Below are 22240 nucleotides of genomic sequence, written 5' to 3'. Positions count from 1 at the left end.
TTTTTCTTTTGTAAGATCCTCATTTATTTATTTATTTTTAATATCGTTGAGGCTAAGATGAGGCGCGCATAGGACATCAGAAGTTTCAGCATGCTAAAAATGCTAATACAGGATTTAGTTGAGCTTTACTTCAATCCTGCATTCAACTAGCACCTGAGTTTAGCCTCAAACGATATAAACAAATGAGGATCTAAGTAAAACAAAAGAACAATTGGCTACCTTGCATAAATGCTATATAACTCTAATGTTTACCAGATTGTTTCTGGCGCGCACTAGAAACAATCTGGTGCGCACCAGAAACAACAAACTGGAGCATATAAAAAATGCATTGAGGAAACAAACCACTAAAGGGAACTAAGTGGTGCGTGATGCACTCTGAACATGTGATTAGGGCTGCAGCTATCGATTATTTTAGTAGGCGATTTATCGATTAACTAGGTAGTTCGAATAATCAAGTAATCAGGTAAGGTACATAAAAAATGAAAATCCCTGAGCTGAGCCTCAAATGGTATATAAAAAATAAAAATGAGGCTCTAAGTACAACAAACGAACAATTGACTAACTTACATAGCAAAAGTCCGCTAGCTTAAATGCTATAAATTGCTAATTGCTTTTTTTAACAATGCTCTGAACTAGGGCTGTCAAAATTATCGCGTTAACGGGCGGTAATTAATTTTTTTAAATTAATCACGTTAAAATATTTGACGCAATTAACGCACATGCCCCGCTCAAACAGATTAAAATGACAGCAGTGTAATGTCCGCTTGTTACTTGTTTTTTGGTGTTTGGCGCCCTCTGCTGGCGCTTGGGTCCAAATGATTTTATGGGTTTGAGGAGTGAGCATGGTGTAATTATTGACATCAACAATGGCGAGCAACTAGTTTATTTTATGATTGAAATTTTTACAAATTTTAATAAAACCAAAACATTAAGTGGGTTTTAATATAAAATTTCTAACTAGTACTAACATTGATCTTTTAAGAACTAAAAGTCTTTCTATCCATGGATCGCTTTAACAGAATGTTCATAATGTTAATGCCATCTCGTTGATTTATTGTTATAATAAACAAATACAGTACTTATGTACCGTATGTTGAATGTATATATCCGTCTTGTGTCTTATCTTTCCATTCCAACCATATGTTACAGAAAAATATGGCATATTTTATAGATGGTTTGAATTGCGATTAATTACGATTAATTAATTTTTAAGCTGTTATTAACTCGATTAAAAATTTGAATCGTTTGACAGCCCTACTCTTAACAAGTGGTTCAAACAAATATTCCCACCAAAAAAAAAAAAAAAAACACCTAAATTTACCTACAAACTAAGTTTTGAATGCATTAAAAAAAAAAAAAGAACATTAGCTCAAACAAAAACTTAAAAGATTATGTTGGTCTTAACAGGGGGCAGCTGGATTCAGCCATGTGAAATGCGTCATATCATATTCACTGTTGTCACTAGAGGGCAGTGTATCCATCCAAATCAATAAAATTGAATGCAAACACTTTCAAAACAAACCATTACAACGCATGTTTAATTAAACGAACACTCGAAGCAGCAAAATTTAATTCGAATACTTTTTCTAATCGAATTACTAAAGTTAATCGATTAACCGTTGCAGCACTACGTATGACAGCAACTATGTCACATTTTGTCTCATTATGTTCTAGCCTCCCAAGCCACGTTTTAGTTTGTCACCTCCATGAAAAAATATTTCGTCAACAAATTATTTTCGTTATCGTTACTGTTGACAAAAAGCAATGCAAACGAGCAAATATATTTATTGCGAAAAAGAGAACAGTGTGGCTAAAATTCAGGTCCACCATCCGGCGTCTCACAGAAAGCAGTGCACCATCACTACTGGTTAGTGCAAATAGCATGCTGATGACCTCGGGAAGTTCTAAGTCAGTGGTTCGAATACTTCGAAGACCTCTTCAACTCAGCGTAACCATGTGGAAGCAGAGACCAGGGACTCTGAGGTGGGCTCTCTAATCTTTGGGGTTCAAGTATGAGCTTCATTGAGAGTTCAAGATGTTGTTGGGCAGTCTTGGTTGACACATCCTGCAATATCATGTGGACCAGGATCAGAGGTTGCGCTAGACATTTTCGTTGTCTGTCATTTTGACTGACAGGGTCATAAAAATCCGGTCATAATCTATTTGTACCAGTCACTTAAATTTTTAAAATGATAATGATGACATATTCAATAGTATTTAGTTTTCATTCATTTTTAATTAATATTGTAACGCTTGCTTGGCGGCGAAAAATTAGACACGGAAGTCGTGGTATTTTTCTCCCTCTTTTTACTCTGCTTACCGCCAACAAAACAACGACTCCGCACCCAAATAAAAAGAGGCAACTATATAGACCCCAATCACCAACGTCACACAATGATCTTAATTGTGGTTGTCAGCCCAAAATCTTCTAAATACTGTATATATTAAATGCATCTTACCAGATATAAAATGACTACTACATAGTCTGTGGTGATCGTTTGGTGCCCAGATTTCTTGTCGAATTAAAGCAGTCCATCTCGCTCTCCTCTTTGGGTCTCTCAGAATACGGTAGAACTTCAAGTCTCTCCGTCTATCTTCTCTGTTACTGCAACCAACCGCCACACAGGCCTTCACCATTTTGATTATTAATGTTAACGAGCAGAAAAACACGCTGTAATAGGAGACATATACGTAGCGGTAATATGTAAACACGACGAGCTGACACACAATGTGGCGGCTCCGGTCAGGGGGGTGGAGTTGTGACGTCATGTGATTGGGGTCTATACACAGGCGGCAATCTAGTCCACCAATTGGATGACGCGCTGGCACACCGGGTGCACCAATAAGAACCTCGCCTTGATGTGTCAATCACGGTGCCGCCGCCAGACCCCGGTGACGCTACAATATTCTGACAGAATAGCCAACGACGTCATACATTAAGAGAGACAATAGCTAATTAATATGCTCACTCGCCACCCTGTGGTCTGGGGTGTGAATTGCAACCTGTCAAAATGACAGACGGACTTTCAGTGTTTTCCGTCACCGTTTTGAAAAAAACGGTCAACGACGGAAAATATTCGGTTAACGCGACCCCTGACCAGGATATGTGTTACTACTACAGAGGGATCACACCCCTAAGCCTAGTTATCGTCTATTGAGCGACAGGGGAAGCAATGATAAAACATTAAAACAGTGCCATTCAGGAATAAAGTAACTCACTTTACATCATTTTCAATGGAATTCCGACATTTGAAATTAGAATTAATGGGGATTTTGTCTTTTTAAGTCCCTCTGTAAGTTACTGACATTGTCAATCAAAATCTGTGGTACTATACTACCACACAGTGAGCACAATTTGCCACTTTGCTTGTATTGTTCAAGAGGAAGAATTGTCTTCTTTTAATGTGAGACAATCCAAAAATAAGGAACAAAAATTCCTTTGTTCTCCTTGGCGTTTCTCCTATATCATTATGACAGCAGCAAGGCAAAACTACCCAAATAGGATAAAGAGAATATTTTTAAGTGCCTGTAGAGGTTCTCTTTATCTCTTTGAATACAAAAGGACTACCTATTACAATCCAAGTGCCATTTGTTTGACATCTAAAAGGAATAGAAACACTCATCGCCCTTATCTGCTCCCTAGTTTTTAACAATAGATTGTATTGTATATGCACACAGGAGAGCTATGCCAGGCCAACATTAATCACGTAGCACAAAAATGGCTTTAAAATGTTAAAAACCTTACAAAGGACAAGATTGGGTGGGGGGGGGTCAAAAACTGCTCACTTTGTTGGGCTTGGCCAAAAAACCAATAAATAACCAGCCCTACACGAAAATAGCCAATTTTATTCTCTAGCAACAAAAATAGCTACAGTATAAACTGTAGTTCTTAATAATTGACCCAACGCGGGTTTCGCACAGCTAGTAGAAGCAGAATGAGCGAAAGGGCAGGTTCAAGACTGGTGGTCTGTATCTGAACGAACACGTAAAACATCGTAGAATAGTTGAAAGACTTGATGTTAGAAAAATCGGAAAAATACGTGAGATAAAGTTAACCTTTGAAATAACAATGGAAGGAGCAATGTTTTGTTGGCACGAGTCGCACTACTACTATTAGCAGTATACAGGTAGTCCCCAGATTACGAACTTGTAAAAATGAAATTACAGTTATCCTTCATTTTTTGCGGTTAATGGGGACCAGAATCCACCGCGATAAGTGAAAAACCGCGAAGTAGCGCCCCCTCAATTTAAAAAAATTTTTTTTTTTGTGTGTGTGTTCAATGTATTTATTCAGATTCAGCATTTGAAACACATGACATGCTTTTTCACTTTTTGTTTTCCCAAAGTATAATTAAAAATAAAATTAAAATGTTTTTAAGCACTTCAAATGTAATAATTATGATCAGTTTTAAACGTTACTGTCCCACTGAATTATTTTTTTTTTCAAACAAGAATAAAGTAGAAAAATGCTCGGCTTTATCAAATGCTTCATTGAGTGACTCCACTCAAATCTGCTCAAGCTGCTCACTTACACACAATGAGTTGCCACTGCAACTGTTTAACAAGTTAAACGATGATTGACGAATGTGGCGCTTTGAAGTCTCAAGCAAGATCAAACCCAAACATCTGTCAATCATCGTTAACTTTAATAAGCAACTCCAGTGCACTGCCTGACCAACAAAGAGCAGGAAGAGGAAGGGAGGGAGAGAGACTACGCGATCGGCTTAGAACAGCTCAACTGTATTAATTTACCGTGTTTATTTTTTTATCGAAAAAAAAAAAAAAATCCGCTATGGACTGAGGGCGCAAAGTTTGAAGCGCAAATTAGCGAGGGTTTACTGTAAATCATTTTCATCTTCAATAACAGCAAATTCAGTTCAAATTTGTGTATAACTAGCTGCAGACACAGCGATAACAATCCACAAAAACAATTAGCATGTATAAGTTAGCGCCTGCCATCATCATAAACAATCACAAACTAAAAAACGCACAATAAACAGGACAAAAGGTGCTATATGCAGGTGTTGCCTCTGTGGATGCTTCAAACAAATGTGGGCGCAGGCTCACAGCTGTAATCTTACCTCTCTCTCTCTCTCACTCGGCTGTGAGACTTCTCCATGGTAGCAAATACCATAGACTTCGTAATGATATTTACGGGACACATTCCCTAGACACTGCGCCACGCCTTCAAGTAGGGGGCTGTCCCACACTCCGCTTCAGTCGGTCGAAGTCGGTCACAGTTATTCTCAAAACATGCAGCGATCCAACGCCAGATTTAGGTTGAAAAGGCACAAAAGCTGTATTGCAAAAAACTGGAAGGATCGTCTCAGGAGTGATTTGTTCGAGGATTCAAGACAATTATTTTATTTTTCGTACCATGCATGCATTTTGAAACGTGAAAAAAATCACTGGGAGAAATTAACCGCTACGGCATTGGCGTCATAATTCGCAATATTTACGTAAAATAAATGCTAACTGCCCATTTTTTGCTTTTAACCAAGAACTGAGACTGTTTTATGTTCATATCTATAAAGAATTCAGAGAATCAAGCATTTATTCACAATAATTTTCAACGGAAAAATTCTTTGTGGTGATAAGGCGGCACCACAGTTGCTTAAACACTAGCAACACATTCGACATATTTATGTGAAATAAATACTAACTGCCCGTTTTTTTTTTTTTTTGCTTTTAACTAGGGCTGTCAAACGATTAAAATGTTTAATTGAGTTAATTACAGCTTAAAAATTAATTAATCGTAATTAATCGCAGTTCAAACCATCTATAAAATATGCCATATTTTTCTGGAAATTATTGTTTGAATGGAAAGATAAGACACAAGACGGATATATACATTCAACATTAGGTCTGGGCATTGAACATCGAGCATCGATGGAACCCGGTTCTAAAACTCCAGTTCTCCCGGAACCGTACGAATTCTTACATTTCGGTTCCATGTTTTGATGCCCTTACCGCCGAGCGGGAAAAAATTGCTGCCGAAAACCTCGAAGAAGAGGCCACAAGAAGTGCATGTTTGTGCATTGCAACTTGATTACAACCATGGACACGGTGAGGGCTCAAAAAAAAAAAAAAGACCAGTCAGCTCAGTGCAACATTTGCAACACTACTATATCATGCAAAGGTGGCTGCACGACCAATTATGCACGACCGGCTTCATGCAATACAAGTGCTATGTGCATAGCTAGCTGAGTGCTACGTATTTGACACGCTGCGCCGTCAGAGCCAGGTAAGTAAAATAATACATGACGTCTGTCGTCTGCTGTCCCAGCGACTCGAACCCGGATTAAGCAGTAGATGATGGATGGATGGATGGAATAGTATGAGAATAAATCGTATTACTGTATTACGTCGGGCTATGGTCGATATCATGTATATAGAACTAGATGCAAAATGACGGACTCGGCGCCATTAGATCATTTAAATACAACTAGATGCAAATGACAGACTCGCTGGCGTGAGTAAACAGCCGCCATTTTAAATCAGTATATGCCTCAGTTAAAATCAACAGTATTAAAATGATTTTTGTTTTAAAATCTCTTGTGTTGCTTATTTAGAAAGATGCAGCCATATGAAGCATTCGATTTTTAATGAACTCGTAGCAGTGAAAACATAGAATCACATCACATGGCATCCTTCCCAGACGCTCTCATCTCTTCTTCTCCGCATTACACATACACTCCTACAGCGCCACTCACTGGCCTAACTGGTATTGTCACAACATAAACATTGCATGTGTCTGTAAACACAACAGAATCGGTTTTTACAAATAAGGAAATCTTAATATTTTGCCTCATCTTCTTTAAATTATAATCAATAGAAGAATTTATACTAATGCATCGTTGTTGCTCCCAGCTAAGGTACATGTATGGCAAAAGAATATGAGTAAATGTTTTCCCCGTGACCTTTTGAAAAATAAACACCTTTGTGAAAGTGCACTCCTTCATCACATTCAAGTTCAAAGACTGATATTTATATACATTAAAAATAGCCCTGTGAGAAGTTCATATTATTCACAGATTTCATATCAATTGTAGTAATACTAAATAAAAATAAAATTCATTCATTCATTCATTTTCCATGCCGCTTTTTCCTCACGAGGGTCGCCGTGGTGCTGGAGCCTATCCCAGCTAACTATGGGCGGTAGGCAGGGGACACCCTGAACGAATAATAAAATAATAATTTAAATTCATACACAGTAATTTTTAAAAATTGAAGTGAAGACACTAATATAATCTAATAAATTTTTAAACTATAAATTTTTTGACCCAGCCTCTTTTTTTTTTTTTTTTTGACCCTGCTTCTTATAAGAATCAGAATAGAGAATCGTTCGGAACCGGAATCGAAACATGGAACCGGAATTGGAACCGGAATCGTTCAATTTCAAATTATGCCCAACCCTATTCAACATACGGTACATAAGTACTGTATTTTTTTAATTATAACAATCAATCAACAAGATGGCATTAACATTATTAACATTCTGTTAAAGCGATCCATGGATAGAAAGACTTGTAGTTCTTAAAAGATAAATGTTAGTACAAGTTATAGAAATTTTATATTATAACCCCTCTTAATGTTTTCATTTCAATAAAATTTGTAAAATTTTCAATCAAACGTAAAACTAGTAGCTCGCCATTGTTGATGTCAATAATTACACAATGCTCATGTGGTGCTGAAACCCATAAAATAAGTCGCACCCAACCGCCAGCAGAGGGCGACAAAACACCGAAAAACACAAGTAACAAGTGGAAATTAAACTGTGCTGTCATTTTAATCAGTTTGAGCGGGGCATGTGCGTTAAATGCGTCGAAATATTTTAACGTGATTAATTTAAAAAATTAATTACCGCCCGTTAACGCGATAATTTTGACAGCCCTACTTTTAACCAAGAATCAAGACTATTTTATGTCCATATTTATAGAGAATTCAGGGATTTAAGCATTTATTCACAAGAATTTTCAACGTAAAAAGCTCTGTCTGTGTTTCCACTCGGTCAGCTTTGATGGAGATAGGCCCCCCATTAATCGGCCCCACGCCCCGTCAATATATTGTGAAGTCTATGCAAATACGCTCTTCTTTGTGTGCGTAAATATGTTCTTCGTCTGTACATGCACTCTGACTCGCGTGTGAAAGTACTACCTGCTCTATGCTTCCTGCACCAAAATAAAAGCATGCATCACAAAACAAAAGTCAACATTGACAAAATGGCGGACGAGATTCCGGCGTCGTAAAGTTGAAATCACCGGGTACGTTGTAACCTGTGGACTACCTGTATTGGGTCAATCTGTGCAGGTAAACTTAGCATTAGTTAGCGCTACAGTCTTCTGAATTTTGCCTTATTTGAGGTTTAAAATAAAAGTATTCTCACTATTATCTGCATCCTTATACTTGTATTAACACTCAGTAATATAGCTTGCTCAACACAAGCCTGAGAATCTGAGAACAGCACAGAGGCAGCCAGCCAAAGAGGCTCATGTGGCTTGCGAACAGCTTTTGCCACCGCTAAACTAAATAAAAACAACAAGAAATTACTTTTTTATTCTTTGTTTTTTGCAACAAATATACCATTTAACAGCCCTGAGGTGGATCCCATTAGGATGGGCGCTGTGACCTAACACCCACAGAGTCGTTGCCATTTCCCCTGGTTACTGTGACAATCTAGCTGGGGGACTTGTTATATCAGTTCTAAACACAGCAGGACCCCCGCGGCGGCCACGGTGGACGCAAAGGTCTCTTCTCCTCCCTCGGTCTCCGAGCCATCGACTGACACCTTCCCTGCAAAGTGTTCTTTTCCCCCAAACCTCCATCCCGCACACTTTTCACTCCATCATTATCCCCTCCCCTTTTATCCGTCTCTAGGGGGCGAAGTCATGAAGCATATGCAGGCAGGAGATACTGATATTCACATTCATGTGTGCGATCAGAGGGAAAAGGGACAAGAAAGAAGGATTACTGGAAAAGTAGAAGGTGGATGAGAGGTGAGTAGATGAGAGACATTATTCCCTCACAAACACGCACACACAAACAAGATGAGCATTTCAATGTCACACTCCAAGGTCAAGTCCTCATCCCTGAATTAACACTCCTCTAATACCTCATTCCTCTCTCTCACATTCTTCACACACAAACATGCATGAATACACCCATGGCTCCCTCGCCGGGTCCTTAAAGACCCCTCTAAGCTGGGAGGAAGGAAAAGTACTTTTCTGCTTCATCAGCCTGCTAAGCTTGATGCGGCGAAAGCACAGCTACAGGCTCCTTGACGACGGATGCTAACAGCTAATGCACACTTTGCAAAGCATGAAGGCCACTGGGCTCAAGCTAAAGGCTAACGGTAATCATGCTTAAAGTGCGTGGGTGGCGAGCGCAAATTATAGTAGTTGTTCAGCCCAGATGTCAGCAGACTGACCGCTAAATGCTCAATGCTTCAATGCCAAATGCGGTCAATTCCAGAAGGCCATTTGACATTTGTAATGAAATTGTTAAATGTCTTGTGAATTACAATTAATATATTAGAAGAATATGTCAAACCCAATGGTTGGATACATACTAGTTCAGAAGAAACCTAATTTCTATTCAACATATCATATACAGTCCCTGACAAAAGTCTTGTTGTTCATCCATTTTGTAGAAACAATTGCTAATAACTAGGGCTGTCAAAATTTTCACGTTAACGAGCGGTAATTAATTTTTAAAATTAATCACGTTAAAATATTTGACACAATTAACGCACATGTCCCGCTCAAACAGATTAAAATGACAGCACAGTGCAATGTCCACTTGTTACTTGTGTTTTTTGGAGTTTTGTCGCCCTCTGCTGGCACTTGGGTGCGACTGATTTTATGGGCTTCAGCACCCATGAGCATTGTCTAATTATTGAAACCAACAATGGCGGGCTACTAGTTTATTTTTTTGATTGAAAATTTTACGAATTTTATTAAGACGAAAACATTAAGAGGGGTTTTCATATAAAATTTCTATAACTTGTACTAACATTTATCTTTTAAGAACTACAAGTTTTTCTATCTATTGATTGCTTTAACAGAATGTTAATAATGTTAATGCCATCTTGAGTTATAGTTATAATAAACAAATACAGTACTTATGTGCCGTATGTTGAATGAATATATCCATCTTGTGTCTTATCGTTCCATTCCAACAATAACTTACAGAAAAATATGGCAAATTTTATAGATGGTTTGAATTGCGATTACTTTACATTAATTAATTTTTAAGCTGTAATTAACTCGATTCAAAATTTTAGTCGCTTGACAGCCCTACTAATAACCTGACTTTTAATGATTCAATTGGTTTCAGAAATGGCTCATATGAAAGCTAAGACCCTCCCAAATGATGTCGAATGTACAAAAATATATTTGTTTCACTGAAAAAAGATTTATCATTTAATGAAGACATAAAGGTCAAATTTTGGCAAGACAAAAGTTTTGTCGCCTACAGAAAGTAGTGTGAAAATTGAACAAAAAATGTACTTCAAATACAAAAATATGTTTCATAACATAAGCGAATTAAGTAGTGGTGCTGTGAGATCCAAATTTAATATTTTGTATGACTTCCATGGGCTTTGGCAGGGATTCATACAATTTATTAATGAAGTCATCAGGAACATCAAAGAAAGCAGTCTTGCATGCCTCCCAGAGTTCATCAACATTCTTGCTTCCTCTTTCATCCTGTTCATGTCTGGTGACTGGGCTGGCCAGTCCTAGAGGATCTTGATCTTCTTTGCTTTGAGGAACTTTAAGGTAGAGATTGAAGTATGCGATGGAGCACCATCCTGCTGCAGAATTAGTCCCTTTTTATGGTTAGGGATGTAAGAGGCAGCTAAGATTTGTTGATATTTCAGACTATTTATGTTGCCTTCCACCCTGCAGATCTCTCGCACACCCCTATACTGGATGTAACCCGAGACCATGATTTCGCCACCACCAAACCACTGTTTTCTGTGTGAATCTCTGATCCATGTGGGCTCCAGTAGCTCTCCTGCAATATTTGCAGCGACTGTGGTGTAATTCAATGGAAGATTCATCTGAAAAATCCCCCTTTTGCCGCAAAACAGTGAAGTTCCAGTCTCCAGATCACAAACCCATAGAAAATCAGTGGAGGGAGTTGAAAGTACGTGTTGCCCAACGACAGCCCCAAAACGTCACTGCTCTAGAGGAGATCTGCATGGAGGAATGGGCCAAAATACCAGCAACAGTGTGTGAAAAGCTTGTGAAGAGTTACAGAAAACGTTTGGGCTCCGTTATTGCCAACAAAGAGTACATAAGAAAGTATTGAGATGAACTTTTGGTATTGACCAAATACTTATTTTCCACCACGATTTGCAAATAAATTATTTGATGTGATTTTCTGTTTTTTTTTTTCCACATTCTGTCTCTCATGGTTGAGGTTTACCCATGTTAACAATTACAGGCCTCTCTAATATTTTCAAGTGGGAGAAATTGCACAATTAGTGGTTGACTAAATACTTATTTGCCCCACTGTATGTCACTTCCCCCTTTGCCTATTCATTATAAAGACGGAAGTCGACGCGAACGCTTTCGTCTCAAATTCTGTAAAGATGTCAGAGCAACAAAAGAGCCAAAAAGTTTTGTCCGAGTAGGGTGGAAAAAAGGGAGGCTACCAGCATACTCAAGAATAAACATTGGCCTGGCTTTCACTCGTTGGCGTGACCCCCCCACGCGCCCCCTCTCAACCGACTGATGAGTTCAGGTTGGGGGGTTAACCACTCTAAGCCACACGGTTGCTAACTGTCATATGCTATTGTTTAGCCACAATTGGATTCATTACCTTATAAACTATTCATCCATCACAAAGCCGCTGGAAACAGAAATGTCGTTTAACCCATCTGCAGGTGCCCGGTATATTATGATTTTACTACACTGTGCGGGTGTGCGCTGGTCCTCATGGGAAATGCATTGTTTCTTAAGGCAAAACACTACTGTTTTTCTCCACCGGCGTCGCTAAAATTGACCAAAACTGAAAAGTTACCTTGTGTTGCTTTGAAGAGTGGTGGTTATCGGGCAGATGGAATCGCCCTTATTTTTTTCCCAGGGTGTTGGCAACCATATATACAGTGGGGAGAACAAGTTGTTCTCCCCACTGTATAATCCTTGCTTCATCTTTAAAACTAGCAAATCAAGAAACTCAAGCAAAAATACTTGAATATTAGCTGTAAAAAGACCTTGAAAGTTGTACACGAAAATGTACACGTACACCTTTGATGACTTTTCTGTGAGAGATGACCATTCCTTTCCTTTTTTAAAGATTGAGTATTAAGGTAGCTCTCAAAGACTTTTTTTTCCCTCCCAGTGGATGTGAACTCTGCAAGCCTCCATTCATCTTTGCTAGCAACGTAAGATTGTAGAAGGTTAAATTTAGTTCAGATTAAATATTAAATGAAACTTGAACGACCTCATGGGAAGAGGAATCTCACCGGATAAAAATACCCTTGGAACAAGCACAGTATGACGGCAACAGTCTGGCTAACACACACACACACTTCGTAATCATTACTTATCGTTTACTCACCAGAACGGTTGTTTGGGGACGTCCTGATGGGGGACACGGAGGGAGTTCGAGAAGATGAGTATGGCCTCTGTCGGTCTCGTTCTATTGTGGAGGCAGACCCCACAAAGTGATACTGCGAGTATCCATCCTGGAGTAAAAAATACAAGACATGACCCTGATTATTAAAAGACAAAAGACAACGAATAGAATCTATATTTGTCGTTATAGAGCAAGTGCGTAGATTTGGTCTCAACATTGACTTTCATATGTATTGGTTCAGATGATACACCGTTTGATTCAAACTTGGGCTGTCAAATTTATCGTGTTAACGAGCGGTAATTAATTTTTTAAATTAATCACTTTAAGATAATTAACGCATGCGCGGAATGACCCACTCACGCATTGCCGTAAACTGACTACAATGGCGCCGTTTTCTGTAAATTGAGAGCTAAGAGGAAGAGACAAGCGAGTGGAGTGGAAACAGGCATTCATTGGGGCCGCGCTACTTATTGACATAAGCTTTAGTATCTTTTCCACAACAATTATAACTATTGTGGCGAGCGACGTGGGGAAGAATGACAGGAGATGATCTTTTTCTTAACACCCGTATTGAACACAACGCAGAGAAGATATACCATTTGCAGCCACCACTGAGAGGCAAGTCGCTACAGTATCATTTACTGAAAGCACAACAAATATTCCTATCTCTCCCCAAAAAAATAATTTTCACAAAAAGAAAAGCGCTAAATGCAAAGAGAACTGGCATTCTAAATCAAAATAGCTAGGCAAAATAATACTCCCTTTCCGTGAGTCATCACCTTATCGTGGTGGAGGGGTTTGGGTGTCCTAATGATCCTAGGAGCTACGTTGTCTGGGGCTTTGGGCCCCTGGTAGGGTCGCCCATGGCAAACAGGTCCTAGGTGAGGGGCCAGATGAAGCATGGTTCAAAAAGACTCCTTATGATGAAAAAGATAATGATCTCAAGGTTCCCTTGCCCGGACGCGGGTTACCGGGGCCCCCCTCTGGAGCCAGGCCTGGAGGTGGGGCTTGAAGGCAAGTGTCTGGTGGCCGGGCCTGTCCTCATGGGGCCCGGCCGGGCACAGCCCGAAAAGGCAATGTGGGTTCCCCTTCCCATGGGCTCACCACCTGTGGGAGGGGCCAAAGTGGTCGGGTGCGTAGTGAGTTGGGTGGCAGCCAAAGGCGGGGGCCTTGGCAGTGCGGTCCCCAGCTGACGTGGGCAATGGCAGTGAGACCTGGAGGGGGGTGATTGGGAGGAACGGCCTCCCCCGATCAGAACCAGAGTGGTGTTCTGTTATTAGACTTCTGTGCTCGTCACGGTTTGTCCAAAACAAACACTATGTTCAAACATAAGGGTGTCCATATCTGCACTTGGCACCAGGACACTCTAGGCCGCAGTTCGATGATCGATTTTGTAATCGTGTCATCGGACTTGCCGCCTCATGTTTTGGACACTCGGGTGAAAAGAGGGGCGGAGCTGTCAACTGATCACCACCTGGTGGTGTGTTGGCTCTGATGGCTGGGGAAGATGCTGGCCAGACCTGGCAGGCCCAAACGTATTGTGAGGGTCTGTTGGGAACATCTGGCAGAATCCCCTGTCAGAAAGAGTTTCAACACCCACCTCCGGCAGAACTTCTCCCTTGTTCCGGGGGAGGTGGGGGACATTGAGTCTGAGTGGGCCATGTTCCGTTCCGTTCCATTGTTGTGGCGGCTGATCAGAGCTGTGGCCGTAAGGTGGTTGGTGCCTGTCGTGGCGGCAATCCCCGAACCCGCTGGTGGACACCAGCGGTAAGGGATGCCGTCAAGCTGAAGAAGGAGGCCTATCGGGCCTTTTGGGCCTGTGGGACTGACAGGTACCGGCTGGCCAAGCGGACTGCAGCTACTGCGGTCGCCGAGGCAAAAACTCGGACATGGGAGGAGTTCGGCGAGGCCATGGAAAACGACTTCCGGACGGTTTCAAGGAAATTCTGGTCCACTATCCGCCGTCTGAGGAGAGGAAAGCAGCGCACCATTAACACTGTGTATAGTGAAGATGGGGTACTGCTGACCTCGATTCGGGACGTCATGAGTCGGTGGAGAAAATACTTCGAAGCCCTCCTCAATTCCACCGACACGCCTTCCTTTGAGGAAGCAGAGTCTGGGGACTCCGAGTTGGGCTCTCCAATTTCTGGGATTGAAGTCACTGAGGTGGTTGGAAAGCTCCTCGGTGGCAAGGCCCCGGGGGTCAATGAGATCCGCCCGCAGTTCCTGAAGGCTCTGGATGTTGTAGGGCTGTCGTGGCTGACACGCCTCTACAACATCGCGTGGACATCGGGGACAGTGCCTCTGGATTGGCAGACCGGGGTGGTGGTTCCCTTTTTAAGAAGGGGGACCGGAGGGTGTGTTCCAATTATAGAGGGATCACACTCCTCAGCCTCCCCGGTAAAGTCTATTCAGGGGTGCTGGAGAGGAGGGTCCATCGGGAAGTCGAATCTCGGAATCAGAAGGAGCAGTGTGGTTTTCGTCCCGTCCGTGGAACAGTGGACCAGCTCTACACCCTCTGCAGGGTCCTCGAGGGTGCCCAACTAGTCTACATGTGTTTTGTGGATCTGGAGAAGGCGTTCAACCGTGTGCCTCGCGAAGTCCTGTGGGGGGTGCTCCGGGAGTACATGGTACCGAGCCCCTTGGTATGGGCTGTTCGGTCCTTGTACGACCGGTGTCAGAGTTTGGTCTGCATTGCCAGCAGTAAGTCGAATTCGTTCCCATTGAGGGTTGGACTCCGCCAAGGCTGCCCTTTGTCACCGATTCTGTTCATAACTTTTATGGACAGAATTTCTAGGCGCAGCCGAAGGGTTGAGGGGGTCCGGTTTTGTGACCTCAGCATTGAATCTCTGCATTTTGCGGATGATGTGGTGCTGTTGGCTTCATCAAGGCATGACCACCAACTCTCACTGGAACGGTTCGCGGCCGGGTGTGAAGCGGTTGGGATGAAGATCAGCACCTCCAAATCTGAGACCATGGTCCTCAGTCGGAAAAGGGTGGAGTGCCCTCCCTGAGTCGGGGATGAGATCCTGCCCCAAGTGGAGGAGTTCAAGTATCTTGGGGTCTTGTTCACGAGTGAGGGTAGGAGGGAGCGAGAGATCGACAGGTGGATCGGTGCAGCATCTGCAGTAATCTCCCTCGATCTGGGGCTCCATGCAAGATCTCACCCCGTGGCGTCAAAATGATAACAAGAATGGTGAGCAAAAATTCCTGAACCACACGGGGGGAGCTAGTGAATGACCTACAGAGAGCTGGGACCACAGTAACAAAGGCAACTATCAGTAACATAATGCGCTGCCAGGGACTCAAATCCTGCACTGCCAGATGTGTCCCCCTGCTGAAGCCAGTACACGTCCAGGCCCGTCTGCGATTCGCTAGAGAGCATTTGGATGATCCAGAAGAGGACTGGGAGAATGTGTTTTGGTCAGGTGAAACCAAAATAGAACTTTTTGGTAGAAACACAGGTTCTCGTGTTTGGAGGAGAAAGAATACTGAATTGCATCCAAAGAACACCATACCCACTGTGAAGCATGGGGGTGGAAACATCATGCTTTGGGGCTGTTTTTCTGCAAAGGGACCAGGACGACAGATCTGTCGTCCACATTCTGTCTCTCATGGTTGAGGTTTACCCATGTTGACAATTACAGGCCTTTCTAATATTTTCAAGTGGGAGAACTTGCACAAATAGTGGTTGACTAAATACTTATTTGCCCCACTGTAGGTGACATGAAAACGTCTGTACAATAAAAGGAACACAGTTAAAATAAATAAGGTTAGCTTGATAGTTTTTTTTTTCCATTCCATGGTGTAGAGTAAAATATTATTATAACATAAGGTTTTCGGTTCCACTAAAATCAGTGTAAATCTATTAGGAAAAGCTAAATTGTCTGTTTGTTCTAGAGACAGCTTAAATGAAACAACTGTCCTTTTTATTCAGCCTCGGCTGTCTGCTCCAAACTGTCCTTATGTGCCAAAAATTGACATCATCATAATCACATAAATCACTTCGTTTCATTATAAAAAAATATTGTGAACACAGCAGGGCAGCACAACACAACTGGCCAACACAATTGAAAACATTTGCATCAAGCCTGAGCGTCAATCGTTTTATTACATTAGCGGCGGGGACATTTTAACACAACAAGTCGGCACGCATAATTACTGCAGAGACAATGGCTTTTTCTTTTTGCGTGTGTATTGGTTTAGCAGTGATTGGAGCGAAGACCTTTTCAAAAATGGATTATGATAGTCCGCAACAATCACAGAGCTGGAACCCAATTCAATTTAGCATTACGATAATTGGCTACCTCTGAATACAAACGAAAGGCGAATGATAAAAAATGAGGGCTGTCAAACGATTAAAAATTTTAATCGAGTTAATCACAGCTTAAAAATTAATTAATCGTAATTAATCGCAATTCAAACCATCTCTAAAATATGCCATAGTTTTCAGTAAATTATTGTTGGAATGGAAAGATAAGACACAAGATGGACATAAACATTCAACATACTGTACATAAGTACTGTATTTGTTTATTATAACAATAAATCAACAAGATGGCATTACCATTATTAACATTCTGTTAAAGCGATTCATGGATAGAAAGACTTGTAGTTCTTAAAAGATAAATAAAAATAATAAATAAGATATATAAATATATAAATAAATAAAATATATTTATAAAAATTTATAGAAAATAAAAGATAATAACTAGTACAAGTTATAGAAATTTTATATTAAAACCCCTCTTCATGTTTTCGTTTTAATAAATCTTTTTTAAATTTTCAATCAAAAAATAAACTAGTAGCCCGCCATTGTTGATGTCAATAATTACCTACACAATGCTCATGGTTGCTGAAGCCCATAAAATTAGTCGCACCCAAGCGCCCGCAGAGGGCGGCAAAACTCCGAAAAACACAACAAGTGCACCTTTCACTTTGCAGTCCTTTTTGCTGTCCTTTCTGTTTGAGCGGGGCATTTGTGCATTAATTGCGTCAAATATTTTTACGGGATTAATTAAAAAAATTAATTACCACTCGTTAACGCGATAATTTTGACACCCCTAATTAAAACCCCTCCTAATGTTTTCGTTTTAATAAAATTTGTAACATTTTCAATCAAAAAATAAACTAATAGCTCACTATTGTTGACGTCGCTGAGTGGCAACGTCACCTTGGGCCCCCTGCCGTTCTTCCACAGTGTCTTTAAAGTGCTTGTGACACGAAAAAGCATGTTTATTTCATAATACACGCGGTATTTTATGCTCCTGAATGATATGGACCGCTTGGATGTGTGTGGAAGCGATTGCTATATTTATTTAGTTTTTTGAATCCCGCGCCAGGAAAATGAGTGACTTCCGGCTTCGGTCTTGCATTGAGGAGGAGGGCGCTGTGACGTGTACGGTAGAAGACGTCCTCTTCACGCTACAGTGTACTGTTGTGTATGAGGACGAAGGATTCAGCTGATTTTGCGGATTAATACTTTTATTTTTTGCATCACGCCAGCCAAACGGCTGCAGAAAAATCATTCTCTATGCGGGAGAGGCGTATGCGCCTTTTTGGAGTTTCAAAAGGTTCCCATTCACCGTGGATATTTACTGTGGGACCATTGGACTTACAAGGAAGTGAGTAAACATCTTGTTTTGTATTATGTCAAATACGAACACAGTGATTACAAAGTAAACACTATAAAATTCCTTTAAATAAAGGACTACTTACGTTTGATCATTGATAGGCATGTAAAAAGCTATCCTCACGCTCATTAGCAGTTAGCTGTTAGCACGTTAGCTACACAACAATTCCAGCCACCCTCCTCCAGGGAACGAACTGTAAATTGCTCTCCGCCGGGCGGTTTGCCGATCCGCAAAGAAACTCGACAACCGGGTCGTCATGTCAAATAATCCAGGCTAGTTATGTGTGATTTTCCACTTCGAAGACTTTGAAACATCCCTCGGTTCGGGTTAGCATGTCAGCTAGCTGTCACTCCTTCTGGTCTGTTTACATTCTCCGAAGCCGGGGAAGGGAAATGACATATGTCCGATTTAGGTGTCATAAAATATCGTTCGGCAGGTGTGACAGTAAAGGTAAAGTCGACTGTTTTGACCATTATGGAGTAATTTTGCCATGTCGTCTTGAATAAATGGATTTTTATTATTTTATATTCCATTTAGCACAAGTTATTTGTCATGACCATGCCATTTATTTAGCAATTGGGGAAAGTACTTGGGTAAAAAGAAAATCCTGTAAAAATATTGAAGTAAAGAGACAGAAACAATGACATTTTGCCGCTCTCTTCGTCGCGTTTTCCTCATTGTGAATAGTTCCCCCTCGACGGGCTGACTGGTCCATCTCAAGCCATTTATATAGCTATTGGGGAAAAATACTTGGATAAAAAGAATATCCTGTAAAAATATTGAAGTAAAGAGACAGAAACAATGACATTTTGCCGCTCTCTTCGTCGCGTTTTCCTCATTGTGAATAGTTCCGCCTCGACGGGCTGACTGGTCCTTCTCAAGCCATTTATATAGCTATTGGGGAAAATACTTGGATAAAAAGAATATCCTGTAAAAATATTGGGAGTAGAGAGACTGAAACAATGACATTTTGCAGCTCTCTTCGTCTCGTTTTCCTCGTTCTGAACAATTCCCCCTCAATGGGCTGAATAGTAAAACCGATGAGCCTAGTCTACCGCTGACGTCATCCACCTGTTGGGGACGCTAAAGCCCTATAATTGTAGGCGTGGCTAACCGGCAGATTAAAAGACTAATTTCTCGTCATCTGCGCTTTGCTAAATTGTTGTATATAGTCGAATCGTCTCAAAATATGATTCTAATTCACATAATAATGCCATTTAAGACTTTTTTTCTGGTGTCGTATGCTCTTTAACTACGTAAGGTAGTGATTGAAATACACCACATTATTTTTTTGAGAGATAGAAATATTTTTGTTGTGCTTTCACTAAATGATACTGTAGCGACTTAACTGTTCCGCCCAAATGCATGATGGGAAGTTGGGCAACCATGACTGTTAGTGGTGGCTGCAAATGGTATACAGCAGGGGTGCCCAAGTCCAATCCTCGAGAGCCCCTATCCAGCTTGTTTTCCATGTCTCCCTCCTCCAACACACCTGACTCAAATAATCAGGATCATTATCAGGCTCCTGCAGAGCTTGCTGATGAGCTGATCATTTGATTCAGGTGTGTTCAAGGAGGGAGACATAGAAAACAAGCTGGATAGGGGCTCTCGAGGACCAGACAAGGGCACCCCTGGTATACAGTATGTTCAGCGTTGTGTTCAATTAGATGATTTAAGTAAAAGAACGTCTCCTGCTCCGCCCAAATATGATGGGTAGTTGGCCAATCATGACTGTCAGTAGTGGCTGCAAATGGTATACAGTATGTTCTGCGTTGAGTTCAATTAGGCGTGTTAAGAAAAAGATTGTCTCCTGCTCTGCCCAAATGCATGATGGGAAGTTGGGCAACCATGACTGTCAGTGGTGGCTCCAAATGATATACAGCATGTTCTGCGTTGAGTTCAATTAGGGGTGTTAAGAAAAAGATCGTCTCCTGCTCCGCCCAAATGCATGATGGGAAGTTGGGCAACCATGACTGTCAGTCGTGGCTGCAAATGGTATACAATATGTTCTGCGTTGTGTTCAAGTAAGCGTGTTAAGAAAAAGATCGTCACTTGTTCCGCCCAAATGCCTGATGGGAAGTTGGGCAATCATGACTGTCAGTGGTGGCTGCAAACGGTATACAGTATGTTCTGCGTTTTGTTCAGTTAGGTGTGTTAAGAACGTCTCTCACTCCGCCCAAATGCATGATGGGAAGTTGGGCAACAATGACTGTCAGTAGTGGCTGCAAATTGTATACAATATGTTGTCATGTGTTCAAGTAAGCTTGTTAAGAAAAAGATCATCACTTGCTCCGCCCAAATGCATGATGGGAAGTTGGGCAAACATGACTGTTAGTAGTGGCTGCCAAAGCTCAAGCCAATAAAAGGCGTGGTCCAATGAACGCCTGTGTCCACTTGCATTTCTCTGCCTTTTTGCTCTCAATGTGCTAAAACGGCGTCATCGTAAACTGTTTGAGGCAACGCATGTATGGTTCATTCCGTGCATGTGTTAATGTCGTCAAATATTTTAACGTGATTAATTTTAAAAAATTAATTACCGCCCGTTAACGCGATAAATTTGACAGCCCTATAAGAAATACAAATGGAGGTGTGCTCGGTCATTGCTGTATTGTACGGAGGGCACGAGCTTAGCAACGGGTGCATACGTTGCGAACGGATGTGGTGGTAGTGGGGTGAATAGTTTAAGTGGAATAGCTAGACAGGAGGAGGAGGAATTAGATGAGGCTGAAAGAAAAAGGGAGGAGGACAAGTGAGACAAAAGATGACAGGAAGTAATGAGAGCGAGGAGAGTAATGGCGGGACTGTAATGAGCGAGGCAAGCGGAGATACAGAATGAAGGATCAAGAAGTAGGCTGTGTCCTCCCTTGACTTTCCCGCCACGGCAATGAAGACGAATAGAAGGTGGAACCTCTGACACCCATTGCCTAAAAAGGTGGATCAATTCCAGCCATCCACACCGCAACCTTTTATCCATCAGCTCACTCTACCTCTATTCCAACACACATTTCATTATAAGCTACGTAACCTCCTGATGGTACGTGCCGCCACCCCTCAATTGGACACTGTCAAAGTGTCATGTTGCTCAAATGAACACAGTCGCCGAGTATTGAATAATGAATGCATTTCGCAGTGAGCGATGGGAGCAATCTGCTGCTGTGGATGCAGATCGTTCATCGGATCCTCGAATTGAGCTCCGAGGGGCTTTAAGGGTGCGGGAGAGCAACGCCAGGAATGGATAAACATTGAACTGATTTAATTCAGGGATTGATTATTTCAATACGCAGAATACATATATATGGGCTACTTTCACAAAGTTGGAATAGTTGGAATCATAGTTAACATGATTAGGATTACATTTTTACTGGGAAATCCCCACAAAGAGTTGGCAATTGATAATTTATTTGGTAATATAAAATATGTAAATAATTTCAAAAAGTTGTTTTTACTAAAATGGTAATACCGTGAATGAAAAAAAACTAAAATAAAAAAAACATAAAAACATGCCCGTTCAGATAACTGAAGAATCTAAATGCAGTATATATAGTTATGTGAAAAAATTAGGACACCCCATTAAAATATTCAGTTCTTTATTAAGAAATAGACACATATCAATGTCTGATCTTGTTTTTTTTTTTTTTTTTTTTTTTTTATCTCAGGGAAAGAATGGGATTTAATTGCAGGTAAACAACAAAAAATAACATTGTTTTACTCATTAAACCAAATATATGTGGCGGAAAACACAGACAAGACTGAAAAAGCAGTTTCTGCTCTTGCACTCCTCTTTAAAAGAAACTGCTGTATTTTAAGCCAAAAGAACTGTTGTGTTTGATAAAACAATCTGTCTATATGCTGCCATAGCAGATTCATGGCGCATTAAGCCCCTGAACTACTTTTAATTTGTCCGTTTTACCCTGGAAACCCCCGTTTACAGACAACGCGCAACCGCTTTTGTTTCAACCCAGCCGTATAACGAAGGAAAATAATTATATTTATTATTCAAAATGTCTGTCATTTTTAGCTTA

At 41.0% G+C, this 22240-nt stretch overlaps 1 protein-coding gene across 10 annotated transcripts in view; it reads right to left on the bottom strand.

The window, feature by feature from the left end:
* Positions 1-22240, bottom strand: part of ctnnd2a (catenin (cadherin-associated protein), delta 2a) — a 542938-nt gene that overhangs the window by 9776 nt on the left and 510922 nt on the right. For all 10 annotated transcript variants that reach the window (XM_057823756.1, XM_057823762.1, XM_057823757.1 and 7 more), the window contains one exon: positions 12568-12694. In XM_057823756.1, the coding sequence (XP_057679739.1) occupies positions 12568-12694 (127 nt within the window). The remainder of the gene's footprint in view (positions 1-12567; positions 12695-22240) is intronic.

This window comes from Corythoichthys intestinalis, chromosome 20 (genome assembly GCF_030265065.1).
Source record: "Corythoichthys intestinalis isolate RoL2023-P3 chromosome 20, ASM3026506v1, whole genome shotgun sequence".
NCBI classification, from domain to species: Eukaryota; Metazoa; Chordata; class Actinopteri; order Syngnathiformes; family Syngnathidae; genus Corythoichthys; species Corythoichthys intestinalis.
The sequence above is the reverse complement of the archived record's forward strand: the minus strand, read 5'-3'. Positions and strand labels throughout refer to the sequence as shown.